Source organism: Tenrec ecaudatus, chromosome 4 (genome assembly GCF_050624435.1).
Source record: "Tenrec ecaudatus isolate mTenEca1 chromosome 4, mTenEca1.hap1, whole genome shotgun sequence".
Lineage (NCBI taxonomy): Eukaryota > Metazoa > Chordata > Mammalia > Afrosoricida > Tenrecidae > Tenrec > Tenrec ecaudatus.
The window spans coordinates 65,789,316-65,814,337 of NC_134533.1; the positions used below are offsets into that span (position 1 = coordinate 65,789,316).

Genomic DNA, 25,022 nt, shown 5'->3' on the forward strand with positions numbered 1-25,022 from the left:
AGAGAAGTTGGGATATATGAAGAAGAATCCAGCATGAGAATAGGAGAAAGGTGCATTAGAAACCTGTGATATATTAATGAAAAAAATTTGCTTGATTAAAACTAAAACCACATGAATCAATACATGATAAAGGTATTACAACCTTCGGAATGTATTACAACTCAATTTAAAAAAAATCTTCACCACTGGACCTACAACTTATATAACTTCATGTTAAGTGGAGAAAATATTAAATTTAACAAGGATTTCACTTTCCTTTTATCCACAATCAGTGCCCATGGAAACAGCAGTCAAGAAATCAAATGATGCACTGCATTTGGACAAATCTGCTTTAAAAGACTTTTGTAAAATGTTAGAGATCAAAGATATCACTATGAGGGATAAGATGCACCTGACTCAAGCCAAGCTATTTTTTTCACCTCATATACATACAAAAACTGGACAATGAATAAAGAAGACCACAGAAGGTTGATGCATCTGAACTATGACGTGGATGAAGAATATTGAATCTGTCACAGCTTGCCAGGAGCCCTGGTAGTGTAGCCCTGATGATTACATGTTGGCCTGTAATCCTCATGGTTGGCAGTTCTAAACTACCAGCCTCCGTGGGAGCAAAACTAGGCTTTCTACTCTAGTAAAGAGTTACAGTCTCAGAAACCCACAGGGAGTCTCTATGTGTCAGCATCAACTCAATCATAGTGAATTTGGTTTGGATTTTGTCCAGAAGAACAAAAACCCTGCTTTGGTAGAACTACAGATGGAATGCTCCCAAGAGCGAAGATGGCAAGCCTTCCTCTGGTGTACTTCATAGGGACCAGTTCTGAAGAAGGATACACCATGCCTGGGAAAATAGGTCAGCACAAAAGAGGAAGACTATCAAGGCAATGGATTGACGCAGTGGCTGCAAATACTAACACAAACAGAAGAACGATGATAAGGAAGGTAAGGACTCAGCAGTATTGTGGTCTTCTGTGCGTAGCATTGCCATGAGTTGGAACCACCTCTACAGCACCAAACACCAGCAGCAGTATACTAGAGATAGACGTTAGCAGGTCTTATTCTGATTTCTCTGAGTTGAGTCTTAGACTAGCTAAAAAGCATATTACTAAGAATTTAGGGTCAGTTCTACTGTGTCCTATAGGGTCGCAATGAGTCAGTATTGTGGCAGTAAGTTTGGTTTGGGGGGGATTTAATTGTAGGGGGAAAATGATGTAATGGGCTCATTGATGGATTCTTTTTTCTGTCATTAATAAATAAGCAAGTCTCCTTAAAACAAAAAAAATTAGGCATAACTAATGAAATTAATCATCAGAAATTGGGATGTACAAAGTATCAATATAGAAATATTGAAAGTTGTCAAAAATGAAATGGGATGCAGAAAGCTGAATATTCTGCATGTAAGTAAGCTGAGATCTACTTGATTGGGCAATTTTGAATAGGAAATGTATATATTTTACTATGATCTGGTGGCACAATAGTTACTCTTTAGGTTGCTAGTAGCAAGGTTGGTGGTTCAAAACCACCAGCTGCTTCCCAAAAGAAAGAAGGGGCTTTCTTTCTTGGAAACAGCTACAGTCTCAAAAACTCACAGGGGCAGTGTTATCCTGTCCTCTAGGGCCGGTGTCAGTCAGTGTGGTCGAGGGGGCAATGAGGAGAGTGTGAGTACTGTGCCGGGAATGACAGATTCAAGAGTAATCATGTAGCATTCATTGTCAAAAAGTGCATTTCAGGATCTGTTTTTAAATTCAATGCTGTCTGTGTTAGAATGATATGTCTCCACATACATGGAAATCCAATCAATACAACCATTATTTAAATTTACACACCAATCTCTAAAGCTAATAATGCAGAAACAAAAAAATATATCAAGGTCTTCCATCTGGAATTGATCAGATATATAATCAAGATGCATTGATAATTATTGTGATTAGAATTCAGAATGTGGAAACAAAATAGAAGAAATGGTCGTTGGAAAATATGATCTTGGTGATAGAAATGAAAATGGAGCTTACATGCATATGTAAACATATTTATATAGGATGGTGGGAAAATAGATCAACTTGCATATATTTATATGCAAAGATATATATTTATATATCAAAGCTTGGTATTGAGGCAGCAGTTGGACATTGGACCTCCATTCAAGTACTTACTCAATGAAAGAACACTTTGTTCTATTAAGTTGGCATTCCATGATGAACAGCTTCCCAACATGATCGCTGAAGACAAATGTGTGCATAAGCAAATATGGTGAAGAAGTCTGATGGTGGCCATGTCAAAGAAAGATATAGCATCAGGGGTTTTAAAGGCTTGCAGGTAAACAAGTGGCCATATAGCTCAGAAGCAGCAAAACCCACATGGAAGAAGCACACCAGCCTGTGTGACCACGAGGTGTAGAAGGTTGCAGGTATTAGACATCAATGAACAAAAATACCATATCAGTGTGTGCCCACTTTCCCGATATGATCACTGAAGACACATGTGTGCATAAGCAAATGTGGTGAAGAAAGTTGATGGTGCCCAGGTATCAAAAGATATAGTATCTGCGGTCTTAAAGGCTTGAAGATTAAAATAAATGTGGCAATCTAGCTCAGAAGCAGCAAAGCTCACATGAAAGAAGCACACCAGCCTGTGTGATAAGAAGGTGTCAAAGGGATCAGGTATCAGGCATCAAAGAACAAAAAGTCATATCATTGTAAATGAAGGTGAGTACAGAGTGGAGACCCAAAGCCCATTGGCAGGGAATTAGACATCCCCTTACTGAAAGGTCACAGGGAGGAGACGAGCCAGTCAGGGGCCAGGGTAGCAATAACGAAACATGCAACTTTCCTTTAGTTCTTAAACGTTTCCTCCCCCACTATCATAATCCCAATTCTACCTTACAAATCTGGTTAGACCATAGGATTTACATTGGTACAGATAGGAACTAGAAACACAGGGAATCCAAGACAGATGACACCTTCAGGACTAGTGGTGAGAGTGGCAATACCATGATGGTGGAGGGAAGGTGGTGTACAAAGGAGGTGCCAATTAAAAGGATCTACATATAACCCCCTCCCTGGGGTATGGACAAAAGAAAAGTGAGTGAAAGGAGACATTGGACACTGTAAGATATGGCAAAATAATAATAATTTATAGATTATCAAGGCTTCATGATGAAGGGGGGAATGAACAGGGAGGGGAAAAATAAGGAGCTGATATTAAGGATTCAAGTAGAAAGCAAATGTTTTCAGAATAATGATGGCAACAGATTTACAAGTGTGCTTGACACAATGGATGGATGTATGCATGGTGATAAGAATAGTATGAGCCCCAATAAAATGTAGTTTTTTTAAAAAATGGAGCGTACATGAAAGTATTTTGCAAATTCCCTTTATTTCAGTGACACAAAAGGCAGCTATTAGACTCCAACTTTTATTTCAAGGAAAGTGTAAGTACCTCGGGGTATTTGATTTTCCTAGGTTCTTGATTCTTTCTTTTATTTATTTTGCATACACCTTGTCTTCATCACTGATGTTTTTGATGGAATTCACACTTTAAATGTCTATAATATGGTCTGGACACGGTCGACTCTGATTCCCCAATGCATTTTTCCTTTCGCCAGCAACCTAATTACTCTAATATTGTTGCCCTCTTGCTTCAAATGCCCTGATGTATTTATATTCACCTTGAAATAAAAGTTGAATCTACCTTATACCGGCTAAGGCAATCAGATATTGTACAAACTCACTGACTATCATTTCTTGGTGTAAACATCCTTGTATTCTATCCACATTGCATATATTCATAATTCTTGCACCTAGAAAGAGTTATTGATTTTTGAAGGAATTCAGTCAAAAATTTTAATGGTGAAGTTATTGGGTTTTAGTTATGAAGGGAAAAATAAAAACAATTTTGGAAAATGTCTTCCAATGTTTTAAAATGTTACTGAAAAGTAGGATTATAAACAATTTTAATTCTATTTTATGGGTTTATTATTTGTATAATTACTTTTAAATATAGAAAACTAAAAAGTAAACTTCTCCCATCATATCACCAATGGTAGTCATATCAACAACTGGGTGCATTTCCTTTCAGATATTGTTTTGCTCCCTCTGTTTGAATAAACATATACCCCTAATGATGGGATTAATTGTCCTTCTTTAATGATGGATATAATTTGAGGAACAGTAAGAGCCTCTAAATATACCCAGAGCAAAATATACCAAATGGCCGGCACAGTCCTGGAGATACAACTACTGTTACTTGGGCATTTAGATGGGAATTCTTAAAGAGTTCAGCAAGGATGTTTAGTCACTGTAGTCATAGAAATATGTCACCCATTTCCCTCCAACAGCCTTGATAGATTCCCAAGCTCTCATTAATTTCTACACATACTATCAAGCACATAGCCTTGTATTATTCATGTTTTCTCTGTTTTCTAGTAAATTTTATGCCTGAAATAATATTTGTGTGATATTGTATACAGGGGAATTTGGTTTGAGTTTACACAATGGCAATATTTTTTTTTAATTTTTTAACATTGAGACAGTTAATAGACTTGTCTTGGGGGTAATCCAGTAAAGGATAAATAAACATGATCGGCTGTTTTACAAATGAGGAAACATCAATAGTGCAGTATGACCCTAATAATTTCTCATTTTAGTCATAGCCTGCTTCGAGGGCTTTCCAAGCCTCCATGCCCTGCTACACAGGGGGTTGCATCAGGTATGGCAGGACGGTGCCAAACTCCATAGGAGAAGTTTAGGCGGCACCACTGCATGTTGTGTGAGGTAGTCATGTAGGTAAAATATTAATACTTACTGTGCCTGTGAGCAGGTTGTGATTCTTCTGTTGAGAAACTGGCCATAGGAGGGCTTTCTTACTAAGCAAAAAATTTTTAAAATCCTCCCAAGAAAGAGGCTTTCACAAATGAATAAGATGTGTTCTCAGTTGGAACAGAGCACAGAAATAATGGACTTCTATAATATATAGATAATAGTGAGATGCACAGTGATCTAAAGATAATAGACCTCCTTCAGAGACCAGCAAAGAGAAGGGATCATAGAGAATGCTCAATTTCCAGTTTTCCAAATCCCAAAAGATTAGAACAGAGAGTAATTTAGAAGCATATGGAGTCCCAGGGTGTTACAAATAGTAAATACGTTCAGTTGCTAATCAGAAAGAAAACAAACAGGTTTCAAGGCCACCCAGAGGTGCCTTGGAAGAAATGCCTTACAATCAATTTGTGGAAAATAAGCCACTGAGAACCCTATGTGGATATAGAATGATAAGTGAAACAGCTGTGATCCCTCTCTTCATGCAAATTGTAGTCTAGTGGTGGGGATGAGGTTTTTGCAGTGGTGAAATGCAAATAATTTAATAGCTAGTTTGATCCCTTAATGACCATTTTAAGTATATAAAAAGGATATACCAAAAGGTGGTTTATTTGATAAAAAAGTAGAAAAGTGTTTTCAAAGAAGTAAAAAAATGGAAAGGATAATGTTAGTTAATTCATAAGAAGTAACATGAAACATTTTATGGAACATCCTCATGGAAATTACAGATGACTTTTCAGGAATGATCATTTATTTTAGTTTGTGTCTTAGGCTATCTGGGCTCTCTAGAGAAGCAAAAACAATTAAGTGTATACATGCATACAGGTTTATATCATGGAAACATCTCACACAGTTTCCGAGATGGGCAAGCTCCATAGCTGTGGGTCAGATATCACGTGGGGGGCTTCATCTGACTCAAGTTGCTTTTGTTTCATCTTGGGCTCAACCCAAGGTTTATTGGTCAGATTACATGCTTCTGACTACAAAGTGAATGTAGCAAGGTGAGCAGGGTAGGCTTCTGGCTGTAGAGACAAATGTATCTTAGGTTGGCAAGTCAGGTGTCTGGCTGTGGTGACAAAAGAATACAAAATTGTCAGATTAAGACTGAAAGTTGCTGATAACTCCCAGGATTTGCAGGCAAAATAGCAGGTAACTGGCAGAAGTCCAGAGAACTAGAACTCAATGAGGCAGTCACAGGTCCAGACCAAGGAAATGCAAGCAAACTTTTCCATAGCTCTTACATACTTTGGAAGTAGCCTATACCCTCTGTATTAGTCTGAGTGCTTTAGAGAAACTAATGCACAAAACTCATGTATAAGAGAGAGTTTTATATAAAGGTTAAGTGTGCCTCAAGAAAACATCCCGACCCAGTGCTGCCCAAGCCAACAAGTCCAACATTAACCCATATGTCCCACACCACTCCACAAAGTCCTCCATCATCTCACAAAACAGACGCAATGATGTCAACTACAGGAAGAAAGCTGAATCAGTGAATGTGTAAGCATCTCAGCACTGGCAGGGGTCTCCACCCAGCTGCTCCAGCACCCAGGGCTGCATCGGGGTAGGTTCATGTGACTTCTCCTCAGGGATGTCTTGCAGGAAGTGAGACTTGCTAGCTAAAGCAGCAAACTGGTAAGGCAGCTGCACACTGGTCCAACCATCAGAAAGCAAGAGACCCGAAAACTGGGAAGGTTAGACTCACTGAGCCACTTCTCCCTTCATCCTTCAATTAACCCCACATGTGTTTATTGGCCAGGTTGGCACAATAAACTAACCACCTCACCCTCACAGATATCTCATTGTGGGAAATCACTAGATCTTAACTTTCAAACCACTGGGAATCCTGGCCCACAACAGTGGACAAAAAAATCTTAACTCTTACAGTATGTATCAGCAAACAAACAAACAAAAAACCAGGTCTATTTACATGTGTTAAGTAGTAAATAATAGGCTGGTAAGTGCATATATTGATATAGATAATTATTTTAATCATTTATCCGTTTTAACAAATTTAATTTTTTTTTTCAATATTTTAACAGTCCACAAAGTTTAAGGGAAATTTTACTGTTGGGTTAAAGAGCTGATCAACTCAAGCAAGTTGTAAATACAAGAAAACTGAGAGGTAAGTGATGGCCTAAGCTTCCTGAGGAGGTGGGAGTCACTGAAATTAAGAACATATGTTGAAACTTACTTCAGCAGAAAAACAAATTAATGATAAATGTATGGATACAATTGCAGCCAGTAGATGCCACATCTTAATACAAAGAATTATAAGTTAAGTAGCTTACTGCCAATCTTTTTTTTTTAGTGGAGTTGACATGTTGCATAAAAAGCATGACTGAAACGAGCTGTATAAGAGGATTGAGCATGGTAACAGCTTATCATGACAAGACATGCAATAGGAAAAAAGCATACACATTAGCACTAAGATAAAAGTTCAAACAACAAATTTTGCTTACAAAATCACTTTGTCCATCAGGGCAGTGTGAATAAAACAACATACAATGAAGAGTACTTAGTTGGTGTGTACTTTGTGTGTTAGCCAGACGGTCAATTTGAAGTGTGAAATAGTAATTCAGCTGATAAACTGTGGTATGCAAAATTGTAACTTTTAGCACTATGTGAAAAAAAATTAATTTAAGGATTAGCTGGAATTTGCACTGAAAATGCACCAAAAATCTCGCTATAAAATAGTGTTATGCACAAATATTTATATATTAAGTATTAAGGTAGCAGATGGATATGGGGCCTCTACTGAAGCTCTCCCTCAACACAAGCTCTCCTTGTTTTAATAAGCTGGCATTCGGTGATGCTCATATTCCCAACACAATCGCTGAAGACAAAATGGATGCCTAAGCAAATGGGGTAAAGAAAGCTAATGGTGCCCAGCTATCAAAAGATATAGCATCTGGGTCCTAAAGACTTGAAGTCAAACAAGTGACGATCTTGCAGGGAAGAAACAAAGTCAACATGGAAGAACCACACCAACCTGTGTGATCACAATGTGTCCACGGGATCAGGTATCAGGCATTCTAAGAGTCAAAACCAACCATCATATTGATACAAATGAGGAGGCTTAGAGTGGAGACCCAACGTCCAACTGTAGACAACTGGACATCCCCTCACACAAGGATCTTAAGGAAGGCACGAGCCAGCCAGGGTGTGGTATAGCACCGATGAAACATACAACATTCCTCTAGTTCTTTAATGCTTCCTCCCCACCACTTTCATGTCCCGAGTTCTAACTTACAAATCAGGCAGAATCATATCAGAGCCCTCGACACAAGGAATCCAGGACAGATAAATCCTTTAGGAAGAGTAATTAGAGTAGCAATACCATGAGGGTAGGCAGAACGTAGGGGGAGGAGAGAGGGAGAATTTATTGCAATTATAGACATATAACCACAACCACCACCCAGGAGACAAACAACAGAAACATGGGTGAAGGGAGACAACAGATGGTGTAAGATATGAAAATTGCAATGATTTATAAGCTATCAAGGGTGGGAAGGTGGGAGAGGGAGGGGAAAAAGAGGAGCTGATACCAAGTGCTCAAGTAGAAAAAAAAATGCTTGAAAATGATGATGGCAACATAAGCATAAATGTGACTGATACAATTGATGTAGAGATTGTTATGAGAGCTTTAAGAGACCCCAATAATACAAAAAATAAGCATAGAGGATGTTCAGCATAATTTATTGAATTATAATTATTTTTGAAATGGATATCCACATCTATGTGAATTATGTCAATAGTAATATTTCTGCTCCTGTAACTGGGAGCTTTAGAAAGTTGAAATCTTGTTCTCTTGTCTTCAGGATTGAAACTCTTCCAGCGAGAAAGGGTATGATAATTTCTAGTGAGGTGAGGAGATGTGTGTCATCGACATCTATTAGAATCAGGTAGCATACTGAGATACTGACAAGCCCACAATGTATAGAAGTCATATTTTAAGGTGCTCATTTATGACTATATTTATCAATACAATTATATCAATTGTCTGAAACTATTTTTCTGCTAGAACACAAGAGTCGTTACATGTAATAATCCATTTCACAAATACATTAAGAACTTCTTCCTCATAGGGTTAACTTGGATTGAGGGATTAAGAACAACTGGGCCCTCTTTCTCTTACAGCAGAATGAATGGATGAATAAATGAATGTGTAAGATATTTCCATTATGATTTGTTTAGGTAAATACTATCCTTTATAGAAGTGGTTCTCAACCTGTGGGTTACAACCCCTTCGGTCGTCGAATGACCCTTTCACAGGGGTCACCCAATTCATAACAGTAGCAAAAGTACAGTTATGAAGTAGCAATGAAAATAATTTATGGTTGGGGAGGGTCACCACAACATGGGGAATTGTATTAAAGGATCATGGCGTTAGGAAGGTTGAGAACCACTGCTTTATAGGGTCACCACAGAGGGGCCAATTATTTCTGGAAGGCTCCCTCCAGGTGTATAGATGTGTAAGAGAATTTGGAGAATTGCTCGTCTTGTCTCTGGTAGGGGTAGGATTGGGACTGCGAAAAACATTGGGACATAGGTTGGCTCTTCACAAGTTGAGAACATAAATTTAGCTGTAGTATGAATAGTCCAAATTGGGAAATAAAGAGCTGTGCCTTACCAAAGCTGTGCCTTTAATCAAGAAAATCATATTCCTCTGTACTTAAATGTGCAGGTTTCAATTCACTGTGGATAATTTGTGGCTAATGTGAATATTGATTTATGTTCCTTACTTCTTGTCTTCAAGCTTTTCTAGTGGAAATATATATATATATATATTCCCTGTGCAAAATTATAAAAGTTTCTCATAGCTCTAATTTCTTTAACTATGCATTTGGATCCTATCTTCTGACACTTGTGGGAAGTCAAGTACACTCTATGTCTGGAGCACTGGGAGAACACAGGAAACGAGAATGGTGCCTGAGGCTATACAGAGGCTCTTCTAACCTGGTAGCTGGAATGAAACTAACTCCATGAGGTATAGTTGGTAGTTTTCAAAGGCTGAAAACTAGCTAGGTTAAAAGAATCTTCCCATGTTTATATCACGTGGTTGCAAAGGAAGAACACTGAGTCTCCATGACCTCATTCTTGGAAATGTCCTAGAAAGTTCTGTTGAGGACATCATGCCTTTATTAAGACCTCTTTCCAGTCCGAAATACTGAGGAATTTCTAACCTTGAAAGGCTTTTGGCTAAGCTCCTTCTATGGTTATGTGTTATTCAGATAGCTTGACCCCAGGTCCCTAGCCCCTCTGAAACACCCTGACAACCCTTTCCCGAATTTCCTTGGTCTTAACGCCATATACTACAGGGTTAAGAGCAGGTGGAAAGAGCAGATAGACATTGGCTAGAAGAATGTGAATATGAAGCGGAACGTGGTGGCCAAAGCGGTGGGTGAAAAAGGAGAAGAGAGCTGGTGTGTAAGAGATGAGGATGACACATACATGGGAACCACAGGTCCCAAGGGCCTTGGATCGAGCTTCATGGGATGAAAGGCGAAGAACAGCTCTGGCAATGAAGGCATAGGAGAGACCAATGCAAAACAAGTCAACCCCAATTACCAGCAGTGCTGCAGTCAGCCCATACACCCGGTTTGGCCTGGTGTCTCCACAGGCCAGCTTCACCACAGCCATGTGCTCACAATATGTGTGTGGTATCACATGGCTTTGGCAGAAGCTCAAGCGTCCAATGAGAAAAGGGCATGGGAGCATGAGCAGGGAGCCCCTCACCAAGGCTACCACCCCTATGCGAGCAATGATGGTGTCTGTGAGAATGGTAGCATAGTGAAGTGGGTGGCAGATGGCTACATAGCGATCAAAGGCCATGGCCAGCAGCACAGTGGACTCCATCATGCAGAAGGCATGAATGAAGAACATTTGTGCCAAGCAGGCAGAGGCAGAGATGTGTCCTGCTCCACACCAGAGGATGGCAAGTAGCTTGGGAACAGTGGAGAAGGAGGCAGCCAAGTCAATGGTAGAGAGCATACATAGGAATAAGTAGACAGGCTTGTGCAGTGCTGGTTCAGTGCCAACAACGACCAGGATGGTTATGTTGCCCACAATTGTTGCTGTGCTCAGGCAACACACAGGGAGCGAGAGCCACAGGTGGAACTGTTCCAGACCTGGGATTCCCAGGAGAAAGAAGACAGAAGGGTCCAGGCTAGTGTAATTAGGGGAATCCATGGACACAGGACCTCTTCTCTGGTCAGAAACCCCAGTCCAATATCATATTACCTAGAGAGACACAGAACAGAGAGATGAGTGAGACTGAAGAACCACATACTGGCTATAAAATATTAGGCCTATGTCCGCATCTACAGAATGGAAATAGCAACAGTATCGATTCCCTGGTATAAGGACTATCTGATGCCATGGGTGATTAAAGCCCTGGGCTGCTGCCTAAAAGGCTGGAAACACGAACCCACCCAACGTCTCTATGAAAGAGAGGCCCGGCCATTTGTTTGCATACAGATCACAGCCAAGAAAGGTCTATGAGTTGGTTTGACATGATCATCTAGGATCACCAGAGGTCAGAAGCAACTCAAGAGCACTCCACAACAATGCCCTATAGTATTAGGAGAGTCCAATTAGTTGATGCTCCTATTTGTAAAAACTTTTGAATAGGATCTGATACATATTGCAGATTGAATAAGATAAAGTGAGGAAGTGTGCAAATATTCATTCAAATAAGCTAGAAATATTTCCTGGCTAAGACCTATTATTCTAGGGATCTGCCTCATGTATTTTATTTTTCCAGGAATATACCTTAATGTACACACACCCTTGTATGGATGATGATCAAAGGGAAAGATGAAATGGGATCATCACCCCAGAACATAAACCACCAACAAAATCCACTGGATGAAATTGTTAATCTTATCTTTCTTCTTAGAATGAGCTCTGCTTTGGGGCGAAGTGCTCGGTGGTCAGTCCTCACCTCTCTACCACCCGGATAGTTTCTGCCCCTTTGACTGATTAATACGTATTTTCACATACCCTTGCTCAATCTTTATTCTAAAGTGCGTGAAATGTGTTTCACTTCACAGATCCGGTTACCTTTTCCTAAAATGTTAGAGACCCCTGTTTTTGAATTTTATTCTATTACTGAAACAATCTCATCCTTTTCCAGCCCACTCCTAGGTCAATTATTCATTCACTTTGTCTCTCTTGTGCTTTCAAAGAAAGGAGGTAGTCAAACCCGTTTTCAGTCTAGGCTTCTGAAACATCAAGAAATAATTTTATAGGTCTACCTCTAATCAATTCTGTGGATTATTTGTGGAGATACCTTTCTTTTATGCCCTCTCATTCAACCCTTGTCCCCCTTATCTCCATCCCCTGAGGGGACACAGACAGCAAAGAGAACTTAAGGTAATAGGAATTAAATGGCCATGCATGTGAAGCATGATGGGATAGGATAAAAGCTAAGCAATCACAGCTGAAAGTTTTCATAGTTGGGGTGATTACCGTGCAGTACAAAAGGACCTCAATCCCAGGAAATGGGAGTAATAGAAAGTAATTATCAAAGAGGAACCAACTCCTTGCCACAAGTCTCCCTCACTCTAGACATAAATGTACCATGTGAGAGGAGAGAGCAGCTCTCTGTTGTGGGCCAGGTCCTGTGTCTATAGTCGCTAGAGGGAAACGCAGAACATAGATGCCTTCACTGTTGGACAACAAGGAAGTTCCTTCTGTCTTATGTATCTGAGCTTAAGAGAGTAAATGATAATAGACATTCTAAATATGTTTGTTATCAAAGTCCTTTTTTGTTGTTCTCACAGACATGGGAACTAAAGGCGGGAAATGAGCTTGTTTATAAGGGTGATTCTAATCACATAGTGGGGAAAAGACGAGACTTTCTACTCCGGTGAAGATTTACAGTCTTGGAAACCCAGAGAGGCAGTTCTGCTTCGTCCTATAGTGCTACAATGAGTTCACATAGACTCAATAGCAGTGACTCATCACAGGTTAGGGCCAATAACTACATGATCTCTAGAGAAGAAAACAAAAATGTGGCTTGAACCTGGGAGTGGCTAGGAAGGGCTTTTGAGACCAACTGCACTGTTTGCTTCTGCAGGAAAAGACAACCCCCATCTCAGGTTCCGTTCAACTGACAAAAATGCTATCTTCTCCACGGAGTCCTGCGGGCTACACATTGGGTTGCTAACCAGAGGTCGGCAACTCAAAGCCACCAGCTGCTCCGTGAGAGGAAGATGAGCCTCTTTACTCCCATGAAAAGTTACGGTCTTAGACACCCTAAGGGAAGTTCTGCCCTGTCCTACAGAGTCATTCTGAGTTGAAATCAACTTGATGACACTGAGTTTGCTTTTGGTTTGGGAAGGATAAAAAAATGGAGTTTCGCTAATAAGATTCAAATAATTTAGTCATGAAAATTATTGATGTGATTTGTACTCTCTATCGCTCTGCCAAATATATGTAAACAACATAGTCTAAATTTTTTTTATTTTTACATATTCTTTGATAAAGTAGAACACTTTAGAGGCAGTACATTCTGGAGATAATAGAACATCACGAGATGAGGGTAAAACGAGTATAGGTATTAAAACCAAATATTTGAAAAAAACAAACAATTGGAGAAAAATTAATCTTTCTAATTATTTATTGGTGGAAATGTTACCTTGACTTACTTTCTTCTAGAGTTCTAAAGTTTTCTGATCTGTATTATGAAACTAATAGTATTTTTCTAGATTTGAGGATTTTAAAAGTACCTAATATAGTTTGTGGCCCATAGGAGATACTCCTGAGTGTCATTTCCTACTATCGTTAGCATCATTTGACTAGAAAATAATTTAATGTCTCATATAAAATTGCCACAACAATTTGCTTAACCAGTTAGAATGTAGTATTTGTTTAAACATCTGTCTGATAATACCTTGTCTCTATTCAATGTAATTGTTCCACTGTAGGAATAACTTCCTGACAAAATTAATATTCTTGATATTATTTTCTATCTGTCTTCAAGGGCACATGAAAAAATCATACGGAGATTGGAAAATGGCTTCCTTGTTTGCTATCCACCAAACTTTAGCTGCACATGCCATCAGTTTTGATGACCTGTCTTTGCTCACTGAATTCATTTGGTTAATTCAGTAATCTTCAAATGTCACAGAGATTTATTCGGGGAAATTCCCTGTCATGGCCTCTCTTATCCTGCAGACTTTAAAGTTCAGCGGCACAGCACAGACATTGAAGCTGGAGTTAGAATGCAAAAGCAGAAAAGAAAACTCCCTCTTACCGAAGCACTTTAAGTTCCCCCTGACTCCCACCAATCATCTTACGTTTTTGCCAGACCTGCCTGCACTTACTTTTCCAGTCTGCTTATAAATTCACTCTCCCATGGCCAGGAGGTTTAACTGGATTCTCTTTGAGATTACACCCTGCTCCTTTGGGTTCTATGTTTTCTGATTTTCCCCCATTAGGGAGCTGAACAGTGCATATAGATTGCCACATATTACGTGACTAGATTAGTTTCCAATTTTTAAATGAAAATTACTTTCAGCTTCTGTAACCATTCCTTCCTGAGGAACCTAACCTGTACATATACCAGTTCCCTTCCCAGAGCCATCCACTCGTATCTTCTCATGCAATCCTATTCCCATTCCATCCAACTGTTGAAATGAGACTGCCATTTCACACGATCTCTTAAATAAAAATAACTGCTTGAGAAATAGTTATGACTATGTTCACTCCCATCTGTTTGAACATGCCCTTTGACGCAATCTCTAGTTTTCGTTATGGTGTTAAACTAAAGCCAATGCCCTCAGAAAGATGAAAGCGACAGAGTCACAGTTGGGAGAAGGACTAAATAGAAAAGACGGTTTCCTGACCATGCACCAAAGTGCAAAGACTGCCATTCTCAACAGAAACACGCAGCTGAGCTGGAGGTGATTCTGCCTATTGGAGAACTGGAAACAGTGGGCTCAAACGTAAGAACAATTGTGAAGACAGCACAGCATTGGGTGTTGTTTTGTTCTCTCATCTGTAGTGTCCCTGTGACTTGGAACCGACTTGATGGTACCGAGAAACAGCAGACCGTAAAGAGAACAAGCTACTCTACGTTTTTGCTGATTCCTTTTGCTTGATTTCTCACTATTGATCTCTGCAGTATCTACCTGTTTTACTAGGCAATAAATTTATCTTACATGGCTGATGAATATTCGATTTTTAGTAATTTCAAGAAGATCAAAATAAATGCCTCAACATTTACTTACAATTTCTCTTAATTCTCTTGTGTGGTTGACATAGCACGTGCTTTTTCCTTTGCTTATAAGACCCTACTTACAAGAGAACAAAACACCACCCGATCCTGTGCCATCGTCACAACTGTTCTTATGTTTGAGCCCACTCTTTCCAGCCTCCAAGTAGGCAGTGTCAGCTCCAATTCAGCTCCACTCCTCCTTGGGCCACTCAACCCACTGGTCAGTACAACTGTGTTCTTGGGCGTCCTGGTAACTAAAACTTCAAACCAGATTACTCAGATAATTTTTTCTGTAACATTCACTTTCCTGGTCTCTCTCATCCTCCAAACTTTAAAGTGGCCTTCCCACCCCAGTTATCTCAAACAGACTTCTTTCAAAGGCTAATATATGCTTTTTTCTAGAGAATACAAGTAACTCAAACTCACATGACTCCAGGATTGCAGGGACAAGAAGGCACATAACTGTGTAAACATACTCAGAAGATCGTGAGTCTTGCATTCCTGGGCTCTACCCACTCTCAACTATCTAAAGACTGGGCTAAGAAGCTGTTATACAGAGGCTGTTAGCTCACAGTCCCTCTGGGGAGTTTGCTGGGTTGCACTGGGTTTCAGGCTAGAGTCATCTAGCTTTAAGCATCTCCCCTAGGAAGCTTCTGCATACCCTAGCAAACTGGACATCCATGTTCTTCTCATTTGTTGACCAAATAAACATATAAATGAGAAATGTATGTAATAATCGTTTATATACAAAATAAAATGTGCATTCTCTATGTTTATAAACTATATAAAGATAAAGAGATGAAGCTAGAGGTTCTGATATTTTCAGGCCACCAATACTATAAATGGACATGGATCTTATCTCAATTCTTGTTTCTAATTCGATTCCTTTTCTCAAAGATGACACAAAATGACCCCTCTCCAATCCCCTCGTGTGGTAATCCCGAGCCAGTTCTGCTGATGACTCCTTCTTGGGACGATACCATTGGAGAACACTTATTGTAAATGGCCCAGACTGACCATATTTACATATTTGTAGCATGACTGGCTTTGTAAGATGCCTTGCCATTGGAAAAAAACATCACCAACGCAAGATGTATAAAGATAGCAATGTAACTCAATAGAAAATTGTACCCATATATGAGTCTAGGAGAAATGATTCATTAAAGGCAATTTCTCACTAAACATTGTCAAACCTTACCTCTTCTGATGTCCTTTACTGAGGACATACCAGTTGTACTTATCTTGGTAAACTTAATATCAGAGAGCTCATTTTTATGAAACCTACAACCTAGTTTCATTGACTGTTAAATGGGATGTTGGTGGTTCAAATTCACTAGCTTCTGTGCAGAAGAAAGATGTATGCTTTTATAAAGATTACAGCCTTGGAGTTTCAACGGGGGAAATTCTATGATGTTCTGTAAGAGTGCTATGAGTTAGAATTGACTTGATGGAATTGAGTTGACTTACTGTCTGATTAATAGCCCACGTCATTATTGTTAGATGACGTCAAGTTGGCTCTGACTCACACTGACTCATACAAAAGAAGGAAACACTGCCTAAGCCTGCATCTTCCTCCAAGCTATTCCTGTTCGAGTTCACTGTGCTGCCACTGGGTCGCTTCATGTAAGTTAGGTCTGCCTCTTTTTCACGGACCCTCCTTCTCCAGGGCTTGGTCCCTCTTGATCACATGTCCAAGTTGAAACTAAGCATTACCTTCTCCTTTCTAAGGAACACGGGAGCTCTACTTCTTCCAAGACAGATTTGTTTGTTCTTCTAGCAATTGATGGTATGTTCAATAGTTTTGCCATCTTAATTAAAATGTGTCACATCTTTTTTGGTCTTTTTTATTTATTGTCCAACTTCTGCATACATGTGAAGTGTCTTACTATTCAAAGTGACAACGTTGCTTTTTAGCACTTTAAAGTGAGCTTTTGGAGCAAATTTGCACAATGCAATAAGGTCACTTGATGTCTTAACTGCTGTTTGCATGAGTATTGGTAAAGGATACAGCAAAATAAAATCCTTGGCAACATTAATATCTTCTCTGTTTATCATGATATTATCTTTTGGTCCAGTTGTAATAAATTTTTATTTTCTCTACACTGAGGTGTAATCCATATTAAAGGATGTGGTCGTTGATCTAGAACAGGAAATTCAAGGTTTTTTCACTTTCAATAAGCAAAGTTGAGTCATCTGCATGTTGTAAGTTGTCAATGAGTCTTCCTATAATGCCATTATTTACCACATAGGCCAGTTTCTCACATTATTTGCTCAGCAAGCAGATTGCGAAAGTAATGGTGACAGGATATAGCTCTGACACACACCTTTCCTGATTTTGGACCACACAGTGGCCCCTGGTCTATTCATTAGCTTCCTCTTGCTGTATGTATATATTCCACATGAAAAAACTAAAGCGGTCTGAGATTGCTATATGTAGAAGTGTTGTTCATAATTTGTTTTGCTCTATACCATTGAATATTTTGTGTCGTCAATAAAGCACAGGTGAACATAGCCTGGTGTTCTCTGCTTGAGCAATCAGGCACGAGCAATAACATCCCTAGTTGCACATCGTCTTTTGAATTCAGCTTGGATTTGGGGGAGCTCCTTGTCAATTTACATCTGCAAACGTATTTTATTATCTTCAATAAAATTTTGTTCGCATGCAACATTGTTGAACCACCTTTCTTTGAAATGAGCATCAATATGGATCTCTTTTCCGTTAATTTCTTAGACTAGAGGAGTGAGTACCTCAAGTGGTGCATCAGTTTGCTGAGCCATTTGGTCAATATCTGTGGCCTGTTATTCACCAATGCCTTCAATGCAGCTTGGACTTCTCTGTTAATGCCATATCATTGGTAATTGATCATATAACTATTCTTGCATGTTTTAATGTTGACAGTTAATTCTTGTTACAAAGATAGGGTATATTCTATCCATCTTCTGATGCTTCCAGTGTTGTTAACTATTTTGCACATAGTATCCATCAATAGAGCAACTTGCAGGTTGGTTATTTTCCCTCTGTTCTTTCAGCTTAAGAAATGCTTTTCTTTGGGGGGGGGGCTGCTATGCGTGTGTGTTTTATGAAAGTCGGGTTTACACATTCACTATATTTGTCTTCATGAGCTGTCCTTTGAAATTTCCTGTTCGACTCTTTTAATACACAAGATATTCCTTCTGCTTTTGCTATTTTATCTTCAAAAGCAAGTTTCAAGTTCTCTTCTGGTAACTATTTGGGCCATTTCCTTCTTTTTAATGTTTTTTTTTTTTGCTTTTGTGTATTGTTGTTTATTTGTTTGTTTGTTGTTTTTCTTCAGTCTAACTTGAACACAAAAGTTGATGGAAAAACAATTTCTCTACTCTTTTGAAATTAGTTATAGCTATAGATTCACTTTGAAGTTGTTTAAGTACAAACCAGTTGACTTTTCATTAATCACCATTTGCCGAATCAGTATCTTTATACTTGTATAATGGTACTGAGTTTGACCTAGTGAGACCAGAAGCCATGTAAATTTAGGAAAATGGGGAGAAGAAAAGCCATCAGCTCAAACCAAATCAGACAAGGTGGAGGTCAAAAATACCTCCAGCTCTAATTTTTCATCAATTGTGACACAAGTTATCCCTGCCACAGGGTTTGATAATTCTTGAAAGAACCACACAGCACGCATAAACCACACTCATAATTATGGGATTTAATGGGAAATTGACAAATCACTAATCTGGATCAGATGAATTTGAGAGTAACAGGGACAATTCAGGAGATAAAGTACAGGTTGTCAATTAGCACAGCTGCCAAACAAAACAGCTTCCAGCTCTTTCACAGCTGCATCTTTGCTGCCAGCCCCAACTTGGGCAAGTGTTACAGCTCTTTTGACTCCCAAGTCAAGAGGCTCAAAGGTATCCAACTCTATCCACAAGTCTCTGCCTGAAGTCACTCAGTTTTCTCTGTGGTCCAGCGAATCCACTGCAGCACCTTGTTCCCTGGGCCAGGATGCACGCTGAAGCCTTTTCACACTACTGTCCTGGTTCTTGCCTCTGAGGCCATCTTGCTGTCTCCAGAGTGACTACTCTGTGTGTTCTGGGTATCAGAAGTATTCAGCACAGGGATCCTAGACCTAAAGGATGCACTCCACTCCAGCCTTGTTTTATTGTTAGTAGTAAGGTCCCCTTTGACCTCTGTCAGATTGCAAAAAAAGTGATGGCGTGGGTGATGCTGCTGGTCCCTTCCAGCTAGGCAGCAGGGAAAGAAGCTCAAGCATCACATCAGCAGCATCCAAATTTGATGCTGAGGTCAGGCACGTTGTGCCTTCTATTCATACTAACAATTCTGACACCAACTTTCCCACCACACTCTGCTTTTGTGACTTGGAAATTTTACTACAACGGACACACAGAACTCGCAGATAATTCATGTGTTTATAGGTTACAGTAAGGTGAGAAAAGCCCAGGATATAGTTGTTGAGTGACAGCAGTTTCTTATTTGATGTGCTCTCACGCAACTCTCTGGCCCTGGGCCGCTTTCTGATCCTCCCATACTTGGCCTGACCTGTGTTACCAACCTCTGTTAGAATTGCTAATGAATCTCCGAGGAGCATGTCTCTCAGATATAAATCTCAACCAAAAGACACCCAACTTCAGCTCAGTAGATGGGCAAACCCAGCTCCCCTCATAAAATGCCCAGAGGCACCTCACTCCACAAGCCAGCCTCTGGCCCCAAAGCACTCAGCTTTATTTGCCTTGTCTGGGAAGTTCACCATTCCGTCTCATGCTCTCACTCTTGATTCCTATGCCAAACCTCTCATGTCAAAGCTGTCTCCAAAACCAAGGAGGATCAACGCACAGGAATATCAGGGTCCAAAGGACACACTGTACTGCTGCTTATGATCTCTCGCTGGAAGGAAGATCTGCCTACAGTTTCCTGTTTCTGAGATAGCTAATTTTATATTCATCAGAACAAAAACCACCATTAACTCTATTAACACACACTCAGAGCTGGATTGTATAATCCAGTTAATATTTTCCCCCACCTTCTTGCTCAGATTGCAAGACTTGCCCATCTGCAAAACAAAGACTGTTTGATGGAAGTAACAAAGATCATGGCTAGAAGAGGGACAATAATTAATTCACTTCATTACAGTTCTTTTATTAGTCTACTCTTCTCACTAAGACTATACACTAACCAATCACCTCAGTACACCACATGTACCTTATTTGCATACTAAACTCTCCAATCCCTACAGGACATTTCTTGACCTTACCTGTAAAATAAACTGCCCAAACCCTTTGCAAGAGCGTGGCCTAAAAAATTGGGGGATTACATAATTTCATGTCACATTGATATATCAAGTCACAGCCTGATGGTGACTCTTTGTGGACATGGCATTCTCACAAGGAGGCTCCTGGGAATCTCCCCCACTGTCTTTGCCATCAACTTCCTGCTGACAAGGCACTCTGAGACTGCCACATCTCTGGAGATACATCCAAGCTATTGGATGCACAAGAGTTTGCCTGCTTTCTACAACATTGCATGTTACTGCGTGCGTCTGAAAAGGGAGTCAAGGGCTAGTATCAGACTTATGCAGCGAGCTGAACTGCGCTGGGATGTTTTGTCGATGCATAAGTACTTCTTGGTACAAAGCTCTTTGTTTCACATATTATGGGTGTCTCTGGATTTGTTTCTCTAGTTAACCTGGGCTAACACAGAAATGATCTACTTATCACTATAAGCCCAGTACAAAAAAGCCAAATATAGACAGAAATGCTCTCCACTACACAAAAATATTAGAATTATATTACCTTTTCTCATAATCTGCATTGTTTTCCTTATGACTATATATTATTGTTTTTTGAAACATGTCTTTATTAAAGCTTCTCTATTAAAGAGTCAAAGCTTTCTCTAAAGGTCTGCACAAAATGGAGAGGACAAGTCATATAGCACCATCAATTCATCATTACAAGAAAACTTGAAATGCTCAAAATGATCGGTTTACCTTTAAAAACATTTTTTCTGATCCTATTGCTCCTGTCTAAATATAATGACCAATGGGATTCCCCTAATGAACTAGTCCCTCCTCCCTCCTCGACCTCTGGGAGTCATAACTGTATCCAGAGTTCTTGGAGAAAGTGATCATTGTGTTCAAAATGTCCCTTATATAGTCTGAACACATGTCCACTGTAACAGGAAAGCTTATGTGTTGTGTGGTGGGAAGAATTCCAATAAGGACCGCCAGGGTGGAAAGGGAAATCCTTCCCAGAAGCTAAGAAAGTCCACACACACAAAAAACAACAACAACAATGGTACCTGAAGAAAATGGAATAATAGTCCCCCAAACGGAGCAATTAAAAAGGACATTATAAAACATTTCCAGGTATGTTTTTATGTAAATAACTAAAAGAACTATGCCAGTCTCCCCTTTAATTCAGTTTGGTTTTATAAGCTTCTTCCATCTTTACCCTCACTCTTTCTATTTAACTAGTACTACATGTCTTAGTCACTCAACATCTTGTCTCCCAGGTACTTGGAAATGTTTCCTCATTTCTGAAAACTAAACAAAGTTACAGAGGATGACAGGATGAGTTAGTGAAAGATTCAAGAGTCTGGAGATTTAAAAATAATTCAGAAATGTTGGTCAGAGATAGTAAAGTAGACTGGCATTATAGATTATGGATCACAGGAGAAATTCAATAAATTCTAGTTAAATAAGAGGAATTGTTCAAAGCTGCAATATTACCAGGACAGTTATGCAATTCAGTGCAGAAACATGTACAGCCATAACGTGGGGAAGGAGGGGGAAATGAGTACCTACGATGGGACTGAGCAGGCTGGTTCAGAAAAGATAAAAAGAATTTTGGGAAGCATTCTAGAAAAAAGATGTCAGTCACAGGTCCACTTTCTGATCTTGCCTTCACAAACCCATGGCAGCAAGATCATGTTAAATCTCTCACTTATCCTTAAATACACTTATATTTTCTAATGTTTTGTTCTTCCTATTGCTGTTCCCTTCATCCAGAATGCTTTCCCATTAATTCTTTATTTGATGGAACTCTTGTGATTATTTCAGATTGGGATAGGTTTTTGTTTCACTAACGTCTCACCTTTCTCGAAGGAAGAGTCCCTTTATCTTCCACTAATTTTTGTATTTCTCATTTGTAGGATTTGCTGCATTGTTACTCTTTGTTTATTTGAGTATTTCCTTACTAGAGCAAATTATATGCAGAAAAAGCAAACACAGGGGAACCTAGGCTTACTTATCCTTGTATCCATCATTCCTAACTGAATGTTTGGCATGGTGATGAAAATCCTCCCAGGAGATTTGTAAAATACAAGTTCCCTGGCCTCATGTGATAAATTTTGATTCAGTTGATAATCCAGATTATTAGTAATTTTTGAAATTCCTAGGATGTTTCCAATATGTACTTTTTGGGCTCATGAGGAAGAGTGTTTTGCTCCAAAATATGGGTAAGATTGGAATAAGAGTTGAAGTTGCACCAAACTCACTGCAGTCAAGTCAAATATGACAGAGACACATCATACTACTGCCCTGGGCGCCCTGGTGGCAGTAGTGGTTGCGTGTTGGACTGTGATCCACATGATCAACAGTTCAAAACCATCAACTGGTCACCAAGACAGGGCTTTCTACTCCTGTAAGCAGTTATAGTCTCATAAACTCACAAAAGGGTCACAATAACTCAGCACCCACTCACTGGTATTGAGTTTTGAGATACTGAAGGAAAACACATTGGGTTTCTGAGGCTGTGCACTTTATGAAAGTAGACGGTCACATCTTTTATCTGTGAAACTGCTGCTGGGTTTCAACTGCTGATTTTTACTTAGCAGCTGAGCACTTTAACCACAGATGCACCAGCACTCACTTTCAAGAAGCACAGATCTATAAAAAAAAGGGGGGGGAGTGAGCCATGTAAATGTTGGTGGCAGATCAAAGAGCAAGGATAGTGCCCTTATGCAAAAACCAAAATATGATTAAAATACCAAGAGACATAAGGATGAGGTGAAGCAGTAAGGAGAGAGGCAGAAGATGACTTTGGATGGGGTGATTCAAAGTCAGATAATGGAGTGGCAATGATTTTTAAATTGTGTTCCTTGTACAATATATGGGAAGCCATTGAGAGTTGAGATATCATGAGATTTATTTTGAGAAGGTAATATTGCTCTAAGGACAATAGACAGTAGATATGCAAGAGAGAATCAGGGGAACTGAGAGGAAGTTATTTCAGTAGTACAAGAGAAAACTTAAGAGTTCTTAACTGCGGGGGGGATTAGACCAGCTATCAAGCTGGGTCCAAAGAGCGGCTTATGGATGAAAGGAAAAGAAAGAGATATATACAAAGCATGGGATCAGCAGGACTCCAATCTGATGGACTGAAGTCTGGTGTATATTTGAAGCTTGGTTTTTATACACTTCTTACACAAGGGAATTGGTTACAAAACAAACATCAAAGAACTTAAACATTCCTAAACTCTTATCTATGCAAAGGTTACTTAACTAGTCACAGTTTCTTAACCTTAGAATAATAAAAGCACTAGGTTCAAAGACAATCACAGGGATATGCAGGATTCAAGAGAGCCTCAAAGAGATCAAAAATAACTGAGTTATCCCTCAATGCTTTTAGCAGCAAAGTCACAAATAACAGTCATTTGCAATGCTTTTGTCTGCAGAGACACAGAGGCACAGGTGACAAAATAGTCACCCATTAGTAAACACCTTGATCAGCCAGATGCCTCCTACACTTAGCTAAGAAGATTTTGATGGAAATGTGAAAATGGTGGGAGGCCTTACCAGAAGAAGGAAGGTTTTTGAGGCAGTATAGGAAGATGTACTGGCAAGAACAACTTATTATATACGTGGAAGAAAATATGATTATTGTCAGAAACAGAGAGGTCAAATTTAAATTGGATTAAGGGCAGGTCATCTAACTTAATGAGAGGGCACAAGTCTGCAAGGTTCATAGCAGTGATGTAGTGGTGGTGAGAAAATGAGAAAATGCTCTTGGAGTCTCTACTGTTTTCTTATGAAATAGAAAAAAATAATAATCATCCCCTGATTCTGAGACTTGAAAGTGTTGGGAGACTAAAGACAATAAATTGAGTCACAAGAAAGAAGAGTGGTGTGTGAGGCTAAATTGACTTAAGGAACAAATCCAGCAACACCCACATATACGTGTAAGAGAGAGCTTTATATTAAGAAGCAAGTATATATCAGGTCAACATCCCACCCCAGTCCATATCAAGTCCGTAAGTCCAATTTTATTCCATAAGTTCAATACTAGCCCATAGTTCCCTATTCAGACTCACACAGCCGCATACAACAAAGCAGAATGCAATACAGGAACATCACCAGCCAGTGGGTGCAAAGAGTTGTGGATCCAATGGCAGTGGTAGGATCACAGTGCTCTGGCAGCTCTCAGCATGCAACAGGAAGACAGAGAGTGTGGCCTGAATCCAGGGGAAAAGAGGAAGAGGCTGGTCTCTGAGGGCCATGTATCTTGTTTGCCCTTCAATCAAGCTGCCACTTGATTGACAGGCTATACTCCACCCACATGGTCCTATGGAAAGCATGTTGTCACAAAAAAACCTATCACAGGTAGTTAGCTAAACTCACTGCAATACAGTCAATTTTGACTCATTGTGAGTCTATGGACAAAGCAGAACTTCCCCTTGTCAGTCTTTGAAGCTGTAATCTTCATGAGAACAGAAAACTTCGTCTTTCACCCAAAGAATGGCTGGTGGTTTTGAATTGCTGACTTATGATTAGCAGTCAATGCATAACCCACTTGTGATGACAGGCTCCTTAGAAGGGTGGTTACCGAGCCGAAATCCACTGTCATCTTGTCAGTTCACACTAATAGCAACCCTATAGGATGGAGGAGAACTGCCCCCTTGGGGTTCTGAGGCTATAAATACTTATGGAATCAGGTCGACTTAACTTTCACTCACAGAGCAGCTGCAAAATTTTAGCTGTTGGCCT

At 39.6% G+C, this 25,022-nt stretch overlaps 1 protein-coding gene across 1 annotated transcript; it reads right to left on the reverse strand.

Annotated features, from left to right (window-relative positions):
- Positions 1 to 10,067: 10,067 nt before the first annotated feature.
- Positions 10,068 to 11,006, reverse strand: LOC142446781 (olfactory receptor 52P1). Its single transcript, XM_075548523.1, has one exon. The coding sequence runs from the start codon at positions 11,004 to 11,006 to the stop codon at positions 10,068 to 10,070; it is 939 nt and encodes a 312-aa protein (XP_075404638.1).
- Positions 11,007 to 25,022: the final 14,016 nt, after the last annotated feature.